At 36.0% G+C, this 17672-nt stretch overlaps 1 protein-coding gene across 4 annotated transcripts; it reads right to left on the reverse strand.

Moving 5' to 3' along the window:
* Nucleotides 1–2947: 2947 nt before the first annotated feature.
* LOC131067764 (pentatricopeptide repeat-containing protein At4g01400, mitochondrial) lies at nt 2948–12703 on the reverse strand. Of its 4 annotated transcripts, none has more exons than XM_058002901.2 (3): nt 10935–12703; nt 3781–3984; nt 2948–3585 (listed from the first exon to the last, which is right to left on the reverse strand). In XM_058002901.2, the coding sequence occupies exon 1, from the start codon at nt 12304–12306 to the stop codon at nt 11056–11058; it is 1251 nt and encodes a 416-aa protein (XP_057858884.1). In that variant the 5' UTR covers nt 12307–12703; the 3' UTR covers nt 2948–3585; nt 3781–3984; nt 10935–11055. The 4 variants fall into 4 exon arrangements, with proteins under 4 accessions (XP_057858884.1, XP_057858885.1, XP_057858883.1 ...); XM_058002902.2 differs by having other exon boundaries at nt 2948–3640; XM_058002900.2 differs by having other exon boundaries at nt 2948–3984.
* Between the last annotated feature and the right edge of the window lie 4969 nt (nt 12704–17672).

Genomic DNA, 17672 nt, shown 5'->3' on the forward strand with positions numbered 1-17672 from the left:
GGGATTTTTTCCAAATAGGATATCTCTAAGAATTGTGGTGTTATTAAGGCCATTAGAGAAGAGACCAAACAAGGGTCACACCCACAATTTTGGCAATTGATTTTTGTATTCTAATTACACATTTTTTAGATTATATGCTTGCCCTCAATCACCACACATTATGCCTAGGTTTGTTCCTCCTAGGCTTTCTTTTTAAGAGTTTATGTGGCAACTTGTGGGTAGAAACAGAATGCATGGATAGACAAAGGAAGGGTATCTTTTTGCCTTGCAGCACTACATTTTCTTATTTCTTTCTTCGACCTAAAACATTGGAGCAGGTCCATGAACATATGAGGAATAGATATAGCTTGAAGTTTGGTATCCTTGGGTCTTTTGATCTTGAAGGATATGCAAATTGGCTAAAGGAAGGAACACTTGAGAAGAACAAGCTATCAACATCAAGTCTATTTTGAAGAGGATGTAATTAGAAATTATTATGCATTTGAAGAAATTTCCCAAAGAAAAAAGAAATGGTCAATTCTTATGAAGAGGGAGAAAGGGAGAAAAGAAATGGACCCTAATTTCTTGAGCATTTATGCAAACGAGAAGAATCCAATCAAAAGGATTGACCTCATCATTAACAACTTTGAGAAATTGTATGGGAAAATCCCCTATGACAAAAGAAAGACTAGTTTATGAAGCTTCTAGATTACAAACACTCAGAGAAAAAGGTATTAAACTTGTTGAGCCATATGCTCAGTCAGCACAAATGCCACCTCTTGACCCACAATAACAGCCTTTAAAGAGGCAAAGGATTGATGATCAACTTCCCCTTGTGGAGTATTCTAAGACTAGAGAGAGGGTAGGAGATACAAAGGAAGTGGCAGAAGTCATGTTTAAGTTGGGTGCATATGAAAAGGTTGATCAACCTCTAACAACATCACCAAGGCAAGATAACACATCTCAAGTGATTAATGACCAAGTAGAGATGCACAAGCCAACTCTTGCAAAGCAAGTTGATGATGAGAGAATGATTGCATCTGCCCAATTTATGGCAGATGATGAGTTTTTAAAGTCTCCTAAATTTAAAGGTTTTGGGATTAAAATGAAAATGAAAGAATATGAAGAGAAAGTAGAAATGAGTAAAATGAGAGAAGAATTGAAACGTGAAGAAATTGTTGCTAATACCTTCAAGGAGATCACTTTTGATGACATTGACATTAGCCTTGATGAGGCAAGAAAGATGGTGCAAGAAAGTGGTAATGTTATTGATCCCGGATTGGGATTTACATCAAATATCCTTTCTTGACTAGGTTAGAAATCAGAATGATCCTATGTTTTCTACAAAGTTTGATACTAAGCAAGGTGTAAGTGGATCGAGGTATACCCCCAAAATTGAGGCATTAGCCTTTTGAGCAAAGGCCCAAAGTATTGAATTGTTACAAGACATCCAGGCGATGAGAGGAAATGTAACAATTAGAACCTTGAAGGATATATCAACAGTGGTAGCATCTACAATGACTCTCCATGCAGCAATGCTTAGGCTGCTGCAAAGAATTTGCAAGAAGAGGTTGAGAAGTTGAAGAGAGAACAAGTAGAGATGAAAGATGCTTACAATAAATTGTATATGGAAGATATCAAGTTAAAGAGTAGTTCAGTGCTAGATGATGTTCCAATGCCCTAATTTCAAATATTGTCATTTATCAACCTTCTACTTCTGCAACTACATCCACCACTAATTTATGAAAATGAGGAATCCACGGATCACCTCGAGGAGGATGAGCGGAAGACCCTCAATTGCAATATCCATGAGCTGAGGAATAACCTCGACAGCTTGGGGCTGAATGAGGAAATTCAAAAGCTGAAACAGGAAATTAAAGAGATCAACAACAGGTTAGATACCAGGGACAAGAAGATCGTTAGCATCAACAAATTCTGCATTCAGGTAATGCATAGCTCTGCATTGACTCTCTGCCTCCTCCGTGATAGGACGGTTGAAGATGAAGCTGACAAACAGGCGAATCGGGAACTCTACAGGTTCCTCTCTGAAGATTGGGGAAAAATTATAGATATGACTGGGGTCTGTAAAAGGGCCCCTTAAGTCTTAGGCTATGGGTTGTCTAGTTTTGGACTCTCGGGGTATGCCCCTATTGCTTTTTCTCTCTGTTTAACTCTTGTTGCAAACTTTGTTTTTGTGATGTTTTTGATATTGATAAATTAAGGGTCAGCACCTTGATTAATGCTACTTTACTAATCAAAAACAATTTAGTCAATTTTCAGGGTTTATCAAACTATGCTTTGAAATAAGAGTAAAATTTTGTTAAAAACTCCATGTCCAAGACATATATATATATATATATATATATATACAGAGTGCCCTACCTCAATCGCTTGGTAGTCAAAAGTAAAACAGAAATGCATAATACTCTCCTTCAATCTCATGCAACCTTTAGATCTAAATAAAAGGTTGTCTCACAATAGGGTTTACAATATCACTCTTCAGTACAGAAGAGGATTTTCTTAAAATGCATGGATTGCTCACTTTGTAGAACTCGAAAAAAGGATTTTAACCAGTTCAAACATGATTATCTACCCACAATAGACGCCTCTAGCAGGATATTGGAGGACCAGGGGTGGAGCTCCAGAGATCAAAAGAGAAACATGATTAGATAATAAAACAGAAATCCGATACATAACTGGAAGATGTATCAATAAAGGTTAACATCAATCAGAACAGCCCATGCCTTATTTTACATCCATCGCAACATCAGCCAGACACCATGTATAAATATACACCTCTCAAGCTAAACAGTCTGTATGACAAAATGTAATTCTAAGTTGCTACAGCTGCAACTCCTTTATTTACCATGCTTTTACATATGAAGAGGATATAATACTTCCTCTCTGCATGCATAACTGAAGGCATTGAAAATAAATTAATTCAACTATGTTTGAGAAAGAGCAAAAGTAGACCTACAAGAAATAATAGTTATCAAATTCAAAAAGGAAACATCTTGCTCTTGCAATGATTAAATCTTCAAACCCTCCATGAAAACATGACTTTTATCAGATATTCAATCTTTTTACATTAAAACTTACCCATCAAAAATTATTTCATACAATGAAGGTACACACGAATCTAACAGATGGGACTGATTTTTCATTTCTGACTCTCCTTGTTCCAATTAAACAGAACTACCTCTGCCCCTTCACGAAGGCTGCTGTGATGTTTCTCATCCTCAACCTTGGCATCCAGATTGAGGTTAATGTTGTTCAGAGGTCTGATGCACTGATACCCCATTACCACATCAGCACTCCGTGTAAACAGGACAGCCTCATTCAAATCGTCAGGGTGCTATGGATCCAAGGTAAACTGCACCATTCAAGCATACAAACAATTTCGCGTGCATGCCTTAACTCCTCTTATAGTTATAGTTCCTTAATAACCAGGTAAAACAAAAAGGTTTTTAAAATATACTATCACTTCTTTCTCTGCACGTCCATGCATTGGAGCCTGGCCTCTAGCCTTACTGACCAAGGCAACTACAGGAAAATCCTGCTTCATCTTTGGCCTTCACGCTCCAAGAAAGTAGCAATTATCCATTGCTATAAAATCCAAACATCATAGCCAATCAATCAGACACCTTCAAATCCTATACACCTGTTCACACTCAGATAATATGAAATGCTAATACCCATGGTTAACTGCTATAAAAGTAGAGCATCATTACCAATCAATAAGCATCCCCTATGATACCCACATTCATACCCGTCTTAGAATCTATTGTCATAACAACAAACCTGATTTGGATCAGACTCATCAGCAGGTGCTATGGCAGCCTGCCCATTAAAGTTGGCAAGATATTAGTCAAAATTAGCCTCATAGTAGATCTTCATAGTCTCTTCCTGTAAATGAGCTGGAAGGTAGGACTGCTTTCATTAGGAGCTTGAGCAGGCCATTGCTGATCTTGGTGTTGGTGACGGTGTCCAAACATTTTAGTGATCCTAGAAATAACAAATATGCATATTCAATGATCTACGGAATCATAACTTAACCCTAAGTAAACAATGGATTTTGATATGATACCTAAATTTTAACCATATCAAACCCACAGAAACAGTGAATGTCAAGACACCAATAGAGCAAACTTTGCATGTAATGAACATCATGAAAACAACATCCACAACCAAACACCATTTCAATCAGCATTCACAAGCTAACTGAGATGATAACAAAAATCCTACACAAGAGTCACATGCAGGAATCCGTATGCTAGGAGCAGACTAATACAGGTGAGTATTGTGTCATAACCAGTTACAAGTTTTTTTTTGACAAAAATAGTTAACAGTGACAGAGGAATAGGGATGGAGAAATTAACAGTTACAAGTTTTTAGAAAAAATAAAATATATTGAGTTTGTTATTTTTAAACAATAAAAATATAAATATATTTTTAAAACATGTCCATATCTCTGTTATTTGAGAAAAAAATTAAAATATTGTTTTCTGTAAGATCAGAGACTACCAAAGTTTTGGCAGCCATAAGATGTGTTCACCATAATAATTGCCTAGTGGCCAAAAGATAAACAAAAGTGTCAATAATTCCATTTTTTGATGATTAAAAAAATTTAAAAGTTGCTATCAGCCAAAACAAATGCTTAAAGATAGGTGCTCTGAGTTTCTCTTACCTTGTGATTGCTACTAACATAAATATTAAGGTAGTAAGTTAGTAACTTTTCATGTGGGTCAGTCGACAACAGTTAAAATCTGACCAAAATTGTCTATAACAAGCTCTCAGTTAAATAAGTGTTTAAGATTTTTACTCTGGTTTTTTAACTAATCTGTGATCTAAATAATAGAAGAAATGAACTCGGCTCTCTGCAAAACAAGTCATCCAGCAAGAATGCATATCTGAAAGAGAAATCAATGTACTCTTAATATTATCACAGTTTTGTTGGATTTGTGAATCCAATACATTCAAGAGCAGCCAACTATGTGTGATGTCCCCTTTTTGTTGACATCAGATATTCAATGGGATTAGCCTATCACTGACCCTTGTAGGCTAATAAGATTGAATAGAGGGTCCTTTGAGGGATGCAACTTCTCCAGTGGTCAGAGTTTTGTAGGTTTGGCTTTCATTCAGCTTCATTTGGACTCCTTTTGCTACACTTACTATTTTTAGTAAGTCAGATATCTGCGGGATGGACCCTCTTACTATTTATAGCCGGGTAGTTAGTCATTTGGTGAATTGCAATGGTGACCTCCATTTCTGACGGCTTGGCGAGGTATTAAATATTAATGAAGTTATTAATGATTAAATGACTTTATGTTATAATTTAATAATTAAAAGTTAATAATAAAGTTATAAGTGACTTTATTATTATGGGTCATGACTTCATTAATGAGGGGGGCATTTATATTATTTTATTAGGCTCTTATATCATTTAATATTAAATGTCATTTAATAATCATAAATGCCTAATAAGAGAGAAATCGAGCTCTATGAGAGGGCATAAAAGGTTTAATTGAAGGAAGAGCTGATTATGGTGAATTATGCATTTTGATACTTGAGAAGTTTGAGAGAGGAAGAAACCAGGGTTTCAACCTTTGCACTTTGGAGAGCGTAAATTCTTCGAAGTTAGGGCATCTGAGGTGCTGAAATAATCACTGATATTTTCTGTTGTTATTTAAGGCTGCTACATAGGGATCCCAGTCATTGTATGCTCAGAAAAAAACGCATCTCTTATTTGCTGTTACAGTCCCAATTCATATTTCTGGGTAATATTCAGGCTGCCTCTGTGAGTCTTAGCAACAAAGGGGTATCCAGTAGATGGCTGTCATAGTCTATGATGCATAGAAATGTTCCTTACATGTATTGCCGTGTGCATAAATACCTTGTTGGGTCATCAATGCAAGCTACAGGAATGTTAAGGTCTGATATCAAAATCTGAGACTAACTGTCATTGCAATCAGTCCAAACCTTATTCAGAAATTAGTAGATTATATGCTAATAAAAGCTTGTAGTGTTGCTATGGAAGAATTGTAATAACCGTGAGGGGTTAGGAGACTATATTAATGGTCCTAGCTGCTGTAACCACCATATCAATAGAGATTGAAGACATTTCTGAAGTTGTGCATTGCTGATGAATAATTATGAGTACACTAAATTGCAAATCAAAAAACAAATCATTCAACAACACAAACATTTGCAAGTTGGAGGTTGGATAACCCGTAAGGGTTTCTACAATGGTATCAGAGCGGTTTCCTGCCAACCTGTTGGGTAGATTGATTCAGCTAGTTAATCATGGTTATTACAAGTACCCAAAATCAGTGGAATCAGAATATGAAGCAAGTGTATTCCTCATTGGAAAAGTTAAAACAAAACCAGAAGAAGTTGGATGAATTGATTTCACACCCTACAAAACTTGATAGAATTGCTCGGTATATGACATCTATTTTTAAGGGGAAGGAGAATCAAGAGGACTTTATAGGGGAAGTATCTAAAAACCTCTGTAATGAATTTCTAGCAACTTGTGACCAGCATACAGCTGAACCTATGGCGAGAAACAATCAGACTTACATGGAGAAAGATGTTGGGCACAAGACACTTCATGATGACTCCAAGAGTGAAGAGGAGCAAGAGCAAAAAAATAGGGTAAAATTTGAAGTGGGTGATGATGAGTCCCTTCATGATCCCTTTGGGGCTGATGTTAAATGCACTCACGAAAATCCAGAGGGAAAAATAACAGGTGAAGTGTGGACCAGCAGTATTGAGACCGGGTCTATTTCAGTTGATCTTCACCCAATTGATGTTACAGAAGGTAGAAAGGAAGAAACAATGGATTCTACAAGACAGGGTTGCATGAGTCTCCTAGTTGGTGGCATGGAGGTTATGATTGGGGACTCTTTTGATACTCCTAAGAGTGAACTTACTTCTCTGCATGAGGTTAGCGATTCACCATCCACCAAGTCTACTTTTTGGAGTGTTGATGAGGAGTTTGGGTAAAGTAGTGTTGATGAGGAGTTTGGGTGGGGAACTACTGCTGCTCTAGTACCAAACCAGCAAGAGGACACTTTAGAAGAATATTTTGATGAGAGTCAAGCTCTCCTTTGGCAGCTCACAACTTCTACTAATGAATTTTCCTTGGTCTGTAAGTCTGATTTGGAGAGCCAACTTAAGGTTGGTGATGATAAGATTGTTACGGCGTTGTCCCATTTTGATCAATTCCACAAGATGGTGGAAACTCGTCTATGGAAGGTCCAACTTGAAGGGAGATATAGAGGTGTTGAGGAGGTTTCATCTATCTCTGATTTGCAAGCGTTTAAGACAGCCATGGAGATTTATGAAAAATAATTATTTAACTCTTCTTTCCGATAGAGATCGCCTACTTGAATTGGGAGTTATATATTCTGATGCATTGAGGACGAAGGAAGAAGAAGTAGACTCACTTACTAATGAGCTAAGGAATACTAAGGAAACCCTAGAGGCTACCTTAGTGGCACTTCGGCTAGCTGAAAATCAGATTGTTGAGCTTAATCAAAAATCAAATTTGTCAGACTCTACTTCAGGTCAACAATCAAATGTAACAATTGAGGAGGACCAATAGGTAACCGAAGTTGATGAACTTCGGGTGGATGAGATGGTACAGGAAGGTTTTGTGAACAGCAAAGAGATAGATGCATATGAGCATGATGCTGATTGTAAATCAGCTGTCTCACATTACGATACAAATAGTAGCTTTGAAGTTAAGACTTTAACATGGAGTGCAAATCAGTTTCATCAGGTTGAACCTCTTGTTGTAGTCTATGAAAATGTGTATCCAGAGGTGGAGGCGGTAACACAAGCCATGGGCCAAGTTGATAGGATTGCCACACTTGTTAATTATCTCATACAACACTGGTCTCAAGATGGAGTTTCCATGACAAGCTTACAAACTATTAGGCATGCATTAGGAAGGATTAAAGCAGATATCTCGGTGTTACTTCCTGATATCAATCATGCCTCTTCATGTGATGAACAAGATGAATCATACTATATTGTGACTAATGATTCTGAGAGTGCAATATCCAGTGGTGCCAGTAATTCAACTATCACTGAGGTTGTCATTGATGATAGCATGTGGGTTGGTCGGAATGAGTATGATTCATCTACATTCGGGAGGCCAATTGTGTTTAGTGATGAGCCATTAACTGAGGTTGGTGCCTTTTATCGCAACTATACAATGAGGGACGCTCATCATTTTTCTTTTGATCCACACGTGGATGACCTGATGATGCGTAGGTGTGGATTGGCTTAGGGATTATATCATCCCTTGTGGGATGGAGGGTCGCCATCTACAGAAGATGGGACTAGAGGTTGCAAGTACTTGATTCAGATGGTTGTAGGAAATTATTTGCAGGGACACCAGTCAGTTTTCCATCATACTGATGTGTATCCGACAGGGTTGGTCACTCTTATATCACTGAGATTTCGTACGGATACATGGTTACAGGGTGATTATGGTGTCAGTAGCTGCAAGTTGGATTACTTGTCAAGTCAGCACATCTGTGGGAGTCTAGCAGAGGTGAGAAATAGTTGTGGAGTTGCAAATACCTTCAGGAATTTGTATCTCTTTATCGAAGATGGATGTGAGTGCAATTTGCTTTGGGAGCCAAGTGATGACAGGGTTAACACTGTAGTTTGGGTGGGTTCCATTGGTTGGCTTCACCACTTTTGGCATGGTGAAGATGAGATCAAAGTTGAGCAGCAGGAGTTTGAGGATCTACGTGGCATGCTTCTATTCGAGGTTTGGGATCTTTTGGGTGCATCAGGATTTCAGACAGAGCTTGCAAAGGAATTTATGGGTGTGCACATGATGTCGAACATGTACATTTTCACATTTGACCCTTATGTATGTGATTTGTTTCAAGTGCACAGTTCAGTGGCACATGTGATGGACAATTTGTATGACAACATACCTTGTGCCAAGTTTGGTAGCAACCAAGATCAGTGTTATGAGTTGCCTCCACTTGAGACTTTTAATCTAGTGACACCAGATGGCGGGGATGAGTTGATTCAACAAGTTCAGCTTGATGTGTCAGGATTACAGGAGTCATTTGTTGATATCAGGTACATTGTGCAGGTCTTCACTTGGGATCTAGGTGGAGGAGTCTATTTGCCGACGAGATTGCTTGGGGACAAGCAATTTCAAGAGGGGCGGACTGTGATGTCCCCTTTTTGTTGACATCAGATATTCAATGGGATTAGCCTATTACTGACCCTCGTAGGCTAATAAGATTGAATAGAGGGTCCTTTGACGGATGCAACTTCTCCAGTGGTCAGAGTTTTGTAGGTTTGGCTTTCATTCGGCTTCATTTGGACTCCTTTTGCTACACTTACTATTTTTAGTAAGTCAGATATCTGCGGGATGGACCCTCTTACTATTTATAGCCGGGTAGTTAGTCATTTGGTGAATTGCAGTGGTGACCTCCATTTCTGACGGCTTGGCGAGGTATTAAATATTAATGAAGTTATTAATGATTAAATGACTTTATATTATAATTTAATAATTAAAAGTTAATAATAAAGTTATAAGTGACTTTATTATTAGGGGTCATGACTTCATTAATGAGGGGGCCATTTATATTATTTTATTAGGCTCTTATATCAAAGTGATTATTAAATGACTTTGTGCACATTTAATATTAAATGTCATTTAATAATCATAAATGCCTAATAAGAGAGAAATTGAGCTCTATGAGAAGATATAAAAGGTTTAATTTAAGGAAGAGCTGATTATTGATGATTGTGCTTTTTGAAATGGAAGAAGTTTGAGAGAGGAAGAAACCAGGGTTTCAACCTTTGCACTTTGGAGAGCATAAATTCTTCGAACTTAGGGCATCTGAGGTGCTGAGATAATCACTGATATTTGCCATTGGGAGTGACTTCATTCAGGGTCACTATTTATGCACAAATTGAAGAAGAATCCATGGAATGTTGAGCTGATTAATGAATTTCATCTCCAAGTTGAAAGATCAGATTGGAGGAAACATTGCCAATGCATTGTCATTATTTATTTTGGAAGCTGCTACAGTACCCGCGTGAACAGTGTCGCGCTACAGTAAACGCTACAGTACCTTGCCAATTTTGTGGTCATTGTGGAGACCAAATTGGAGATGTTTGTTCAGATTTATGATGAAGATTGAATAAGGAGTCTTTGGCTGCTTCTTCTACATTCTGCAAACCCCTGTAGCCGCCTTCATCACCTTCAGATTGGGGTCGATTGATATTCCAGGTCTGCCCTTAAATATACATTTGTTGCCTGTGAAGTACATGTTTTATTTGCAAAAAACTGTTTAGTAATGAGTCTAAGACTTGCTGTTGTTATTTGAGGCTGCTACGTAGGGATCCCAGTCACTGTATGTTCAGAAAAAAACGCATCTCTTATTGCTGTTACAGTCCCAATTCATATTTCTGGGTAATATTCAGGTTGCCTCTGTGAGTCTTAGCAACAAAGGGGTATCCAGTAGATGGCTGTCATAGTCTATGATGCATAGAAATGTTCCTTACATGTATTGCCGTGTGCATAAATGCCTTGTTGGGTCATCAATGCAAGCTACGGGAATGTTAAGGTCTTATATCAAAATCTGAGACTCACTGTCATTGCAATCAGTCCAAACCTTATTCAGAAATTAGTAGATTTTATGCTAATAAAATCTTGCAGTGTTGCTATGGAAGAATTGTAATAACCATGAGGGGCTAGCAGACTATATTAATGGTCCTAGCTGCTGTAACCACCATATCAATAGAGATTGAAGACATTTCTGAACTTGTGCATTGCTGATGAATAGTTCTGAGTACACTAAATTGCAAATCAAAAAACAAATCATTCAAAAACACAAACATTTGCAAGTTGGAGGTTGGATAACCCGTAAGGGTTTCTACACTATGTATCCATGCAGTCATGATAGCATTACCTCAGAGTGAGAGATTGAGGTCGTCTTCCTTTTCCGGTTTAATATCCTTATGCTCAAAAGAGCATTATTAACTGGTCAACAAATGAATTAAACCAACTTGCATAATATCTCCTGGGCAGCATCACTTGTCATTTGATAATTGATCCACTAGTTCTATGGCTTCTGTTTTACCGTCCTCACATATCATTATGAGAATGGCAGCCCAAGTGCTCTCATGGGGAGCCAAAGATTGCTCTGCCATTATGTCAAGCACCTCACAAGCTGCTTCAACTTTGCCCTCTTTACACAAACCAGTTATCAATAAATGAAAGGTAGAAAAGTGGTGACCAAAACCTGTTGACACCATCTTCTCCAAAAATTCTTTTGCCTCCCCAAACTTCCCTTCTTTGCAGAGGCCATTGATCACTGTTCTATATGACAACAAATTTGGAAGACAGTTATTTTTAGGCATGTCGCTTAATATCTGCCAGGCTTCTAGAGCCCTGCCTTCCCTGCAAAAACCCATTATCACTGTATTATAATTAATTACATCGGGATTGCAACCCATCACCTTCATCCTATTGAGGAGTTTCTGGGCCTCACGCAATCTCTTTTTTCTACATAAACTGTTGAGCAGCGTAGTGTACGTGAGGACATCCGCAGTGTAACCCTTGTTAAGCATTTCATCTAAAACACTGACCGCTTTTTTCACTTGACTTTTCCGACAGAGAGCCTGCATCAAAATGCTGTAAGTTTCGGCATCAGGAACGCAGCCCTCCTGCGTCTGCATGCGGTTGAAAAGCGCATAGGCATGACTGAGCTTGTCATTGTGGCATTGGGCTCTGATGAGAATATTATATGTCTTAGTGTTTGGGCTGATCCCAAGTTTCTGCAACTCCCCAAATAGGGAAAGGGCGGTTTCAAGGCGCTGGTGTTGTACAGCAACAGTGAAAAAAACATTCAAGTGCTTTGCCAATGGTTTGCAACCAAACTCCAACATCTGGTAAAAAGTGTTGAGAGCTCTATGGGGCATTCCACATTGTCCATAGATTTCAATGATATCGGCAAAGAGTCCAGGCGTATATTCATAGCCTTCCTTCCTCATTTGCTGAATCAGATCCTCCATCAAATTCAACTGCCTGCAATGCCCCACTTTGCAGATTAGGGCATGGTAAGTAGTATATGAGTGCCTGAAACCCGGCTGCCGCGCTGCAACTCGAAATATTTCCAACGCCAACAATGGGTCCTCCTGCTTACAAATCAATTTATATACACTGGCGGGAGTCGGAATATCCCCACTTGAACCAGATGAGCTCATGAAAGCTGAAAATGCTCTCCCTTGGGAAAGTACTGAACGCATTTTTAAAATACCGCACATCTTAATGATCATCATGAAGTGTGATCGAATACAATGGGTTCACAGTTTTCTCCCGCAAAAATATGTATACACACTATCATGGACAGACAATCTAACAACCTTAAACAGAAATCATTGTTTGGCCAAGGACCTCTGAACATACCTTAAAGCTCCCATGCTGATTTCCAGGGTTCGAATTGCGTACCGAATCGTGAATTGCCAGAGTAGCTTTACAAATCTAGTTTCCAAAATTTGTTCCACTATCACGCCACAGAAGTCTTTGGTAGGGTTTCGACCTAGGCTCTTCAATGTTAGTGAAAATGATTTGACAATGTTTTTAGGAAGTTTGTTTTCAATCCTCTAATCTGCTTTCTTGTCTTTATTTTTAAGAGATTAAGAATACTAAGAGATACTATGTAGTATGTACCAAGATGACGAAATATACAATTTGTTATGATTATTGTAGCAGTCATAGAAGTAGATATAATAGCTGTAATAATAGTAGTAAGCATAGTAGTGGTAATTTTAGTAGTACTAATGATAGGTTGGCTTTGGAATGTGATGAAATTCTTCTAAAGATCAATGTAAGACCTTCCTTGGCAGTAGGCATCTAAAACATACTTGTATCATCTTTGTTGCATTGAATTTATTTTATTGTATACACTCGTGCTTTTGTCTCCCCAAGCAGCAGCCATGATTTTATGTTCACAGGGAATAAGGAGTGGAACCATGAATGATTGTTGGTGATTGGTTAGAATCACTTCATTTTTTATGGTCCAATAATTTTTTTGCTTGTTTCAGAATCATGGATAATTGCAAATAAATCAAATCTTTAAATCAAGTTCAAAAGCAAAAATGACAATACTAATATAAAATTACTAATGCCATGTTCAGAGAGAGAGAAAAACTAAAATATGTTCAATCCAAAGAATTTACAAAAAGAAAGCATACATTTTATTATCTAATAGCTCCAAATAAAAAATGAATAGATAAAAAATATTGAATTTTAAAACACAACAAATTATTATAGGTGTATATATACAGTTAAAAAATGTTGAAATTCAACTATTTAATTTGTATTAAGTAAATAAAATTGATTTAATCAAAAGACTTAAAATTTTGAAACATTTCAAAAAAATTCTTGATAAATAAATTAGTGTGGAGCATATGAATATTAGTAACTGATAATTAATGTCATTTTTTAAATGATTCACATCATGTGTGTACATACATACATACATACATGTACATGTACATGTACATGTACATGTATATGTATATGTATATGTATGTTTGAGTTTACATTCAATTTTAGAGTTCATTCGCAGGATATTAAACATTTTTTCCAAATGTTTAAATGCAAATGTTAGAGGTTTGCATTTAAAATATATGTATAAACAGACAAATGTCACCTATAGGTTGTGAATAACATCATTTTTCTTGCCAGATGTTTGGGTGTAGTGATATTGGGTTGCAGCCTCTTGTGGGTGCTCATAAATTGCAGTTATTTAAGGTGGAAGATTGTCCCCAAATTTCTAAGAGGCGGACTAAAGGTGTTGCAAAGGTTGTCTTCTTTCTAGATAGAATTATAATTGTAGAAAGAATATAAAAGCTCATTGCATCGTATTGAGATGAAAGATCCATAAAATGATTAAACATTAAGAAAAACAATCAAATAAAGATGAGATATACATCAATTAAATGGATATAACAAACAATAAATTTTAATATAAAAATAGAAAACCCATTTGAAAGCAAGCCAAATTAATTATAATTAAATGGATTGAATAAATAAGAAATAGGGAAAAGTAATTTTGCATTTATTCAAATAGAAATCAACTCAATGTAATTCGAAGTTAGAAACATTTACATAAGTAGGGATGTGAAGAATCGAGAGTAAAACGTGAAAAGACAAAAACCCAATACAGAATAATTCAAATATTGAAAAGAATGATTAAAATATAGGTAGATTCTAATAATGGATTAACACAAAGCCAATAATGTTTAGCGAGGGAGGGAGACGGGGACATGATTAAAAACAGGGAAGAATGAAATGGGTTGGGCCTATAACATTCAACTTTGTAATTCATTATTCATCTTGGCAAAAGAGGGAATTCCCACCCTTTTGTGAACCAAGAGAGGAAGAGAGAGGCTATACAATTACCTTTAATGCATAGAAAGAGCTTCAGAATATAAAGGAAAGATTTGCCACACATTCTACAATTAACCTATTTTCAGGGAGATGATTAGACGATGGAGAAAAGGGAGATAGTTAAGGTTGTTTACCTATTTCAGGCACTCTCACTTGAACAAACTCTATTTTCAGGCATCTCACAACTATTAAGGGAAGATGTGGACTGGTAAGTCCACTTAAAACAAAGCTTATCGACTAATTATGTAATGGTAATCAACATAATTTTTATTGGAAGTTGTATATATAATTTAAAATTCATCCAATTTTATTTCAATTTATTTTTAGAGATCAATTTTAATGTCTTGGTTTTATTTATTTTTGTTTAGGCTTATAGGTGTGTTTAGTAAGCCATTCAAGTTTGTTATATGATTTATGGAAATGAATTCAAATTTTAGTTTTCAAATTTAAATTTTGGGTCAACTCAATTTTTATAACTAAGCAATATTGAGAGGAAGTAAGAATCATTTTATTTGTCATCTTTGAAGGTTATTGAGAGACATTCCTAATTCATTTTTAAATCATCTAGCTTTTACACATGCTTGCATCATAATTCAAGGAGCATTCATTAGTATATTATTTGCTTGCATCAACATCTAGGACATCTATTCCATGTTTGCTTGTTATCTTCTATCATTTTCAAAAGTCACTTAGTTGCTGCAATTGACAAACTCCTCCACACAAACTACTTTTTTTTAGAAAAAGATACAAAAATTAAGTTGAATTGAGAGAAAACATAAAAAATTATATATAGATCAAATTTGAGCATCCACATCAAATATATACTTGTGTAGGCCAAATTCATGCGAGTACAATACATCTACAATTGCAGATATGAACTACACTGAAAAACAATAAGTTTTTAGATTGTAAGCAACTCACTTGATCATTCCTAATTTTGTGTACATATTAAATAATTACTTTTAAATATTTGTCACAATATATCCTTATTAAATTGAGTTGAGTTGGAGAAGTATAAACTAGAATATTATTATGTAAGGTAATTGTAAATTTAAATTGACACGTATAAAAAATGAAAGTGGGAGTTAGGGTTTTATGTATTTTGAAAAGGACCTTACCTAATGTGAAATTGTGATAGATGTCTAATTTCTAAGTTTTGATACTAAAGTATGGACTTGAGAGCTAAGAAAAATGAATCATGGGAATTTGAGTATCCAAAACAAATTTGCATTAGCAATGCCATCTTTATGTATGATTGTGTCATGAAACCATGTGATCTTATGTTTGAAGAATTGGGTTTTTGGCACCTACATGAAGTGTTCGCATGGTTATTTGAAGTAAAGAAAATAGGGTTGTGTACTAAAAAATATATATATCTAGCAAAACTAGGTTATGAAGTGTACTAACTTCCCCCTTACAACTTATTCAAGCCCCAAAAATGAATCAATAGTAATGATAAATGAAATAAGTGAGGCATGCAATGAATGCATATGGGTGGATGGAAATGAATCCTTGTCATTGGATTGTTAGTGTAAACTAATGTTTACTTTGTGCACGAGTATATCTTGAAGTGAGTCCCTATAGATGTCAATTGATAGAGAGGAATTGCTCTTGCATTGATGTATATGGTAATGGTGAACTAATCTATCTCATGTACTTAGAGAGTGTACATTTTAATGTTATTCCATTATGCCTTGATGTGTTATTCTGAATTTGTAAATATTTTAGGATAATATACTTTTACATTACATTTTTCACCCACTTCAATATGTATGCAAAATGAAGTGAGCATGTATGATGAACTTAAAAATAAAATTAATAGATAATTTTCTCACCTTAATTTGTCTGCACTACAAAGGAGTGCACAAATTGAGAAGAGAGAAAATCTTGTGACTGAAAATAGTGTAAGTATATAATATTAATTCTATAATTTTTAAAGAATGTGTAAACGAAAGGCTAAGTGTAAATGTGCATAACTAAAATATACTTACATGTGTGTTGGTAACCAACTTGTTTAGACATGTTTTGAAGAGATGCCCTCATTATTTTCAAAAGGGAATCAATGCCTACACTACCAATACTAAAACATTCATAGATAAAAACTTGATAAAGTGGAAGGAAAATATGTCCACAAGGTGAAAACATGATACAAACATTTCCTACATTAACTCTTTTAAGGAGAACGTTGCAAGATATGAAATCTTAAACATTTTTAGTAGTTGTCTCATATAAAATGATTGTTAGAAATAAGAATGAAAGAAATAACACAAAAGAAGAGTGACATACATATATATCTAGGAAAACCCTTTCAACAAAACCCAGCCTGCAAAGCATTGATCCAATATATTTGTAGTAATAATATAATCATGATACAATATCAAGCTCAAAATCTTAACATGGAGATTGATACCCTAACCCTCTAGAGAAAATTTTGTAGCATAACTCATTACAATACAAGTTCTCTCTCCCTCAACCTCAACCTAAGCATACAATATACAAGAGAGCCCAGAAGACAAAAAACCACGAGTGGATCATGTACCAAGTCTCCAAGTATGGCATCTAATTTTGTACAACTTACAATTCCTATCTCATAATGGGTCTCTAATCTGATTTTAGAATGTCCCTCTGTAAAGGGGAAATTTTGATTTGGCAATTTGCAACATAGAAGGAGAAATCACCAAACCAATTTTCTCTTTGGGGGAGGAATTCCTTTACATTCAAAAGAGGGGAGGAATTCACTAGATTCAGTCACAAATTAGATAAGGATTGAATACTAAGTGGATTGACTGATTATGATGTGTTTTTCTCTCTTTTGTAAGTTGAAATACTGATTTAGGGTAAAGTGTTGAAATTGAAGACAAAACTGAGAAAATAATGAGCTACATGTTCGAGATTTTATCGTCACCTAGATCTGAGTAATATAAGCTGATTCGGATCTGCCCTGTGAAAATGCCCAAAAAAGCAGGGACCATGACGTGGCAACATGGTCCTCTGAATTTTTCGCACACCAAAAAGGGTTGTTAAGTTTCTGTGTCTAAAGCTTATTCTGAGAACTACAGTTGTGCACATGTTTCCTGCACATAGAAAGAAAGGGGAAAAAGGTTGGGAATAGGGGTTTGCCTAAGTCAAACCTCAGTTTGGAATCAACCTTGAATGGCATTATTGCAAATACTGAAATAAAATGATGGAAGGTAGGTGAACTCACAATATTGGTTCCACTTTTTGACCAACTTTGATACTTAGATAAACA

This window comes from Cryptomeria japonica, chromosome 5, assembly GCF_030272615.1.
Source record: "Cryptomeria japonica chromosome 5, Sugi_1.0, whole genome shotgun sequence".
In the NCBI taxonomy this organism is placed as follows: domain Eukaryota; kingdom Viridiplantae; phylum Streptophyta; class Pinopsida; order Cupressales; family Cupressaceae; genus Cryptomeria; species Cryptomeria japonica.

Excerpts from the sequence above, each read along its gene's own strand:
- LOC131067764 (XM_058002901.2), bottom strand. The coding sequence starts at position 12,306 with ATGATGATCATTAAGATGTGCGGTATTTTAAAAATGCGTTCAGTACTT.